Raw genomic sequence first — 6,422 nt, 5'->3', positions numbered from 1 at the left:
TGATTTTGAGGCCTGCGAGGAAAATTACCAGCTCCCTTCTGCATTTGAGAAAATCCATTACGCTTCTAGCTTAAAACAAACATTTTAACGCATATATAATTCAAGATGTTTGATCACTATACCACAAAGGAAGTCACTGCAGGGGCATGGTCCACGTTCCTACGGGGGCCGCATTTTGTTTGGGAAGCCCACACCTACGTACACGCGGTAGCTACCGCAGGCTAGCGGACAGGAGCCCGTGGGACACGCTTACGGGGCACCTCGGCGCTCTCCTCGTAAGCCTACGCTGAAAATCACAGCGTTTCCTTCTGCGGATGACAAGTCCCTGTTAGCTCTCCTCTTTTTTTTCCCTTGATCTCCAAGGTTACATATATATATATATCTGTATAAACACAATGTACATGCACGTTGCATTAATTCACTTAGAAAAGACCCTGATATTCTACTACAATGTTCTCCACTATACACTACATTCCCGCCAGATAAAAGATTAAACTTTACGGCAGTTTGTGTTAAACATTCCTAATGGTCTTAATTTCTTGCTTTTTAATTTTTTTAAAATTATTTTAAAACAGCAAACAGATATGTAGCTTCTGGACTGTAAATCTCACTTTCATGTACAGTGTACTACACAGACCACCTAAAAAAAAAAATCAATGCTTTTTATATTTAGAAGCCATTTTAAAAATTCATTTATTCCTTTTTGGGGAAGGGAAGATTCTATAAGTACCATTTTTACTTTATTACGTAAAGACAGCCGCCTTAGTTCTGTGAGCTTTTCAGACAAAAATGGCAAAGAAAAAGCTATACAAACATATACATCAATATGTTTAAATAAAATAGTATTTTATAGATTTTTTTCTTTACTGTGAGCATAAACTAGCATACTTTCACACTATTAAATATTTCACAAAATTAGATATGTAAGAAGAGGGAAACACAGTCACAGCTAGTGTTACACAGGAATATTCCTACTGAAGGAAATGTTTCGATATATCCATTCAAATAACTTACCTTCTACATACTTCTCATCATTTTTCCAGCCAGAATTGCTCCCCGCCGATGCCATTTGTGCCGCCTCCCTCCGGGCCCGTGTCCTTCCCCTCTGGTCCCCCGGTGAAGCCACCGCGGGAGCCGCGGCTGCGACACAAGCTGGGGGTGGCACGGCGCGGGCGCGGGGGCTCGCCGCCCTGCGCGTCCCGGCACAAATGGGAGCGGCTTTAGGAAGAAAACACTTTTTGTCCTTTTCTTTTTTTAAATAAATACCTGCATTGGTAGCAAAAAAACACCTTTATATATAAATACTCCTTTTTTCAAGTTTGCTATTCCATCTTAAAGAGATTTTTTTTTTTTATTTACATGTGGACTATTATTCTTTCTTCCAGACTACAGCAAACAGTGACTGGGCACAGCAGCACTTCCAATTCTCTGGAAAACTGAGACTTTGTATGAGGAATCATCCCCTTTGGATCAGAACACAGGCCACCCACCCCCCGAAACGCCCTCCCTCTCCACCCCGAGGCAATGAGCCCCGCATTAACTAACCCGAGCGGCTAGCTCTAAGACGCATCACCTGCCATCATTCAGTGGTCACTAGGAGAAAGTACATGTAAACACGAGCCTTTTTGGTAAACACTGAGATTCTGTGAGAGTCTCCAAAGGAAAAACGTGTTTAATGAGGGCTGCTGCGTGAACTCAACATCCAGCGAGGAAGGGGCCGGGTTCAGCCCGGCTGCAAAGCCCGGTTTGATTCCTGCCGCTGCGGATCTGTCCGAGGAGCGCCGTCACAGTGTTATCGATCCCCCGCTTCTGCTGCGCCACGCAGGAGCACGCTCCCCAGCGCCGTCGCCTTCCTCCTCCCGGCTGCAAGGAAAAACCAGCCGGTGTCAGCGCAGCCGCCCCGCAGAGCCGGGCAGGAGCCCACCGGCGGTCTGCAGGCACCGGTGCGGGCATCCCGCGCGAGGAGCACAGAGACCGAGAGAGGGAGAATTACAAAGAACTTTGAAACAGAGATGGGTTTCTAGCGTGGGGGATTTACCCTAGACCATAAAGCGATGCTCCTTGCCGTCGTGAGCCATGAGGATGACGTTTCGGTTGGAGGTCCAGATGAGCCGTGCCAGCCTGAGGGCGTTGTGGGAGCCCGGTGAGGCCGGCTGGACGGGGGGCACCTGGTAGGTTTTGATGCAGCGGAGCTGGGGCGCGGAGTTCAGCATGCCGATGCTCCCCAGGAGAGAGGTGTTCATCTGCAGAGACACCCACAGGTGACCCACCCTGCCCGCGGGCTTCTGGGGAGGGTCACCATGCGCCACGCACACCCGGACCTCCCCTGGAGCTCCAACACCCCTCCGATCCCCGGGACCAGCGGCTGTCTCAAACCAGGCTTAATTAAAATGCTGTTAGAGTTGGGCCAAGCAACGCCGCTTAACGGAAAGGGAGCTGAGCGTTTAGGGGATGCGCTGGGTGGTCTGGATGGTGGTTAACGACCACGGTACACAACTGGGCAGACTGGAAGCGCTGATGGACTCGGTGGGCATACCTTACTGCGCTCCTGGGGGCAATTCATAAAGGCACGCTAAGCATAAGCATACATAATCAGAACTTAAGGAAAACCCATGAAGTATTAATACGATTATATTTACGCCAGAATATTATTTATCAAAATCATAAAAACACTAGAGCTAAAGATATGCAGACTAAAGAGCAGTCGTCGTGATAGGTACAAACAGAAAAAACCCAACAGCAAGGGCTTTTTTATTGTCTGGTAGATGAAGAGGCCGTTCAGAAGAGATCAGTTGAGTTATTCTTCGGAAAGCAGGCCAATTATTGCTGCTGCATCTTGTCTAGCTCCATGTTTTTAAAAATGAGATTCTCTGATCTACTCCACAGAGATACACAAAATCCTACACTTTCTGAAACGCTGCTTTACTCTCAAAAACCTTTCCATCCGCATGCATCGCAACCCTAGGATTTCCATCAGCAGGCGGCCGGCCGCATCCCTGAGACGTGCCCCACGAAACCTTGGCAAATCCTGGGACATTTAAGGCGCGTTATTGCTGATGCCACGTCCTGAATTCTGATCAGTACAAAGTACAAGCCATTACTTTTTCCTGGCTCTTCTCGGCAGCAGAGCGGTGTCAGAGAGTGTAAATCATGGCATCTCTAGCAGGGAGCATGCAAGCACCGCTGACATTTTCACAATTTAAATCATCTTGAGTAATAACCCTTTTAAGATGACTAATGTTACTGATTTTCCTGCATTAATAATAGTGCCAAATAGAACACAGAAGGGAAAAATCACTAGTGCACGAGGTCACATTTTAAAACTAAATGTGTAGGTATATTTAACTCTTTATGTAAAAGCCACTTCAACCTGAACATTTATACACCTGGAAGAGCATGGCAGATCACAATTTAAAACTCGTGCCCGACTTCTTTTCCTTGCCAATTCTAAAAGATCTGGCCCGACTGCTTTCCAGATTTTCCCTGAGCACTTAAATTGAATGAACGTAACTGATGGATGAAGATTCTTGCTGTTCTCATTTACTGTTTCAGAAAGCGCACAATATAGCGATGGATAATCATTTAGTAATTTTTTATGGCACCTGTAGAACTACTGAATGACAGAAAACCAGGGAAGTGCGTTAAAGAGTATAACTGGTACTTACGGGCGTACTGAGTTCTGTTTTATAGTCTGATTACTGTAAGACTCAATGATTTTGATAGCGCATGTTGCCGGATCAGATCAGTTTATTTTTTAAGTCTAAAGCCATTTGAAGGAAGAAAAAAAAAATCCTGCTTGGGGAATGTAGACAGCAGCCTACAACTGACAAAAAATATTCCTACCGATATGGGATTACAAAGAAAAAGATTGCTCATACGTTAAAGAAAATAAACCTCTAGGTACTTCACAAAATGGTGGCCTGACTCTCTGTTTTTGATGTGAATGTGAACGGCCCCATCCCTCACCAGGGACAGCTGCAAGAAATGCTGAAATAGGAACAGTAATGGGAACAATCCCCCGCGTTACGGGGACACCGCTACTCAGAGCTGCCTTCCCGAGCCCGCAGGGATGGCGAGGGAAGAGCTGCCCAGCGGAGAGGCGCCGGGGACGGGGTCCGACAGCCGGCCCGGCCCTACCCGCGCGGTGCCTGCCGGCAGCGGAGCGCGCTCGCTTCGGGTGGGGTGGGAGGGCAAGACGGGAGGGCAGCACGGGGCGGGCTGGTGAACGGCAAAACTCCGTGCTGAGGTTTCAGCTCCCGCCCTAACTTCTGGGCCTTTCCTGTTGCCAGCATTTCCTTAGGTATTACACCATGACTGAAAACAAAGTCCCAGATGTGAGTTCATTAGCCATGTGCGCGCAGACAGACGGACGGTAACGCACCCTTACCTGCCAGAAGGAGAGGTGGCTGTCGGAATTGGAGTACGTGGCGAGGTACCGGCCGTCGGGGGCGAAGGCCACCGCAGTTATCGGTCCTTTATGGCCGTGGATAGTCTGGCAAGAGGGGGAGAGAACAGGAACGTAGAAGATTCACTACCCGTCACCATGATGATGCTGAACAGACTTTTAAGCAAACACAAATGCACGAGTACATGAACGATACCAAGAAAGCTTTTCTTGAAGACCGAGGGACACCATTAACATCAGTAAAAATTAAATACCATGGGGAAATACCTCTTCATTTTCACCTGCGTTTTCTGCTATTCTAGCACTCATTTTCTGACCGTCATTGTGCCAACCGGCAAATACCCCTGAGGAGCAAAGCAAAGCCCTTTCGCAGAGGCTGGTTCCCGTCGGTCGGGGAGGACGGGACGGCGGCACGCGCTGCTCCTGAAGGATGGGCACGAAACGTAACTCCTGCCGTGTCACACGCAGGGACTTGTGCTCAGCACGGAGAACGCCCTTTCCTCAGGGCACTTAAACGCCTCCGGACAACCCAAAACATGAAAGCAGACCACTGAAATGTCTTATCAGGTGGGACTTAAGCACATGCTGCTCAGTATTAAATACCGTGACAATTTTTTTTAAGTGTTCTAATAGCTGCTTAGCCAATAAAAGGGAATTAAATCACCATATGAACACATCCCCTGCCAAAAGCAGTTTTTAAACCAAAGTAATTTGTCAGGTATGTGAACATAAATGTGTCTTTAACGGGAATTAAAAAAAAAAAAAAAAAAAATCTAATACTTGTACTGCGCAAAGGAGGCTGTAAATTGGATGGCTGAGAGCCTCCAGCTGGCTAGGCGGCGGGCAGGGAACGGTAAGAAGCACAAAGCCACCCCCCAGCTTTACCAACAGCCTTTCCAGAAACGTCACCTATTCAGAGCGCGAAGCGCTGGCAGCGGCCGCCTGGCACCAGCGGCAGGGCCAGCGGCCCCCTGGCACCAGTGGCAGGGGCCGTTGAAGGGCCGGCACTGGCAGCAGGGCTGGGCAGCCGGCAGGGCTGCAGCCCCGGTGCTCCAGCACCCGTGTCCCCACCGCCGGAGCACCATGGGGGTTTAAGTTAAGACGACGGACTGCAGACTTACGTCCACCCACAGCCGTACGAGCTCCTCCTTTACAGCTGCACCTCTGGGTGCACAGGCAACCGTTTCACTCAGTCCTCTCTACTCCAACAAACAACAGAAATATTTCCACTGCGACGTAAAGGATCCAGGTGTGCTTCCACAGAACATATCCTGAGCTCGGGGAGTGGACGTGTCCTGACAAAGCAGGCATGGCCGCCCCTCACAGCCTGCGCTGAGCGAGGGCATCCTTTACACCCAATCTTGATTCAAATACGAGCGTGCAATTAAAATCCTTTGGGCTACTGCCATAATAAATGTAATTAAAAGTTCAAACCTTATATTGTAGAGGAAGCGTAAGAGATTTTTTTCAGAAATAATACACCAACTGGAAGGTACCTAGTATTTTCTCAGATTAGAGCTTGAACTATAATTTGAAACACATACTTCTCATGGCAGTGCATGACAGATGCATAGACACGCAGCACGCATTTGTGATGCACAGCTTTTGCCATCAAAAAATTTTCCAAGCCTCCTAGCTCTGGACAATCTTTGACAATATTCAACGTTACATACCGCGCTGCCATCGTTCCCCTGCAGCGCACCCTTCTGCGCGGCGTCACGGCAGCGACGGGCTCCCCGCAGGCAAGGCAGGAAATGGGCGCTCTGCCCCGGCCGTGCCGCCGGTCCCTCGCGTCAGCTCAGCAAGTCGCACGTCCTTCTGCTCACACGCCACACTTACAGCTGTGGTCTCACCAGCATTAAATACTTGTTTCTTATAATATCCAGCAACATAAACACGTTTGTCGGAAACACCATGAACAACTACTCACTTATTCCATGGTCAGAGTCACCATTAAGATGTTATTTACTCATTACCTGAGGTTACTGTTTAAACTGTAAAATACGCGGATGCTTTA

The 6,422-nt window shown here is 48.4% G+C and overlaps 1 protein-coding gene across 6 annotated transcripts in view; it reads right to left on the bottom strand.

Annotated features, from left to right (window-relative positions):
• Positions 1-1,498: 1,498 nt before the first annotated feature.
• Positions 1,499-6,422, bottom strand: part of LOC309601823 (WD repeat-containing protein 7) — a 147,603-nt gene continuing 142,679 nt past the window's right edge. For 5 of the 6 annotated variants that reach the window (XM_082334990.1, XM_082334988.1, XM_082334989.1 and 2 more), the window contains 3 exons: positions 4,388-4,492; positions 2,039-2,243; positions 1,499-1,863 (listed from right to left, as the gene is read on the bottom strand). In XM_082334990.1, coding sequence (XP_082191116.1) covers positions 2,040-2,243; positions 4,388-4,492 — 309 coding nt within the window. In that variant the 3' untranslated portion in view covers positions 1,499-1,863; position 2,039. Of the gene's footprint in view, positions 1,864-2,038; positions 2,244-4,387; positions 4,493-6,422 lie in introns of those variants that run through there. The other variant, XR_014230586.1, reaches the window with a different exon arrangement.

The sequence above is a fragment of the Platalea leucorodia genome, assembly GCF_965183815.1.
Source record: "Platalea leucorodia genome assembly, chromosome: W".
Lineage (NCBI taxonomy): Eukaryota > Metazoa > Chordata > Aves > Pelecaniformes > Threskiornithidae > Platalea > Platalea leucorodia.
This window is presented reverse-complemented; position numbering and strand designations above follow the sequence as displayed.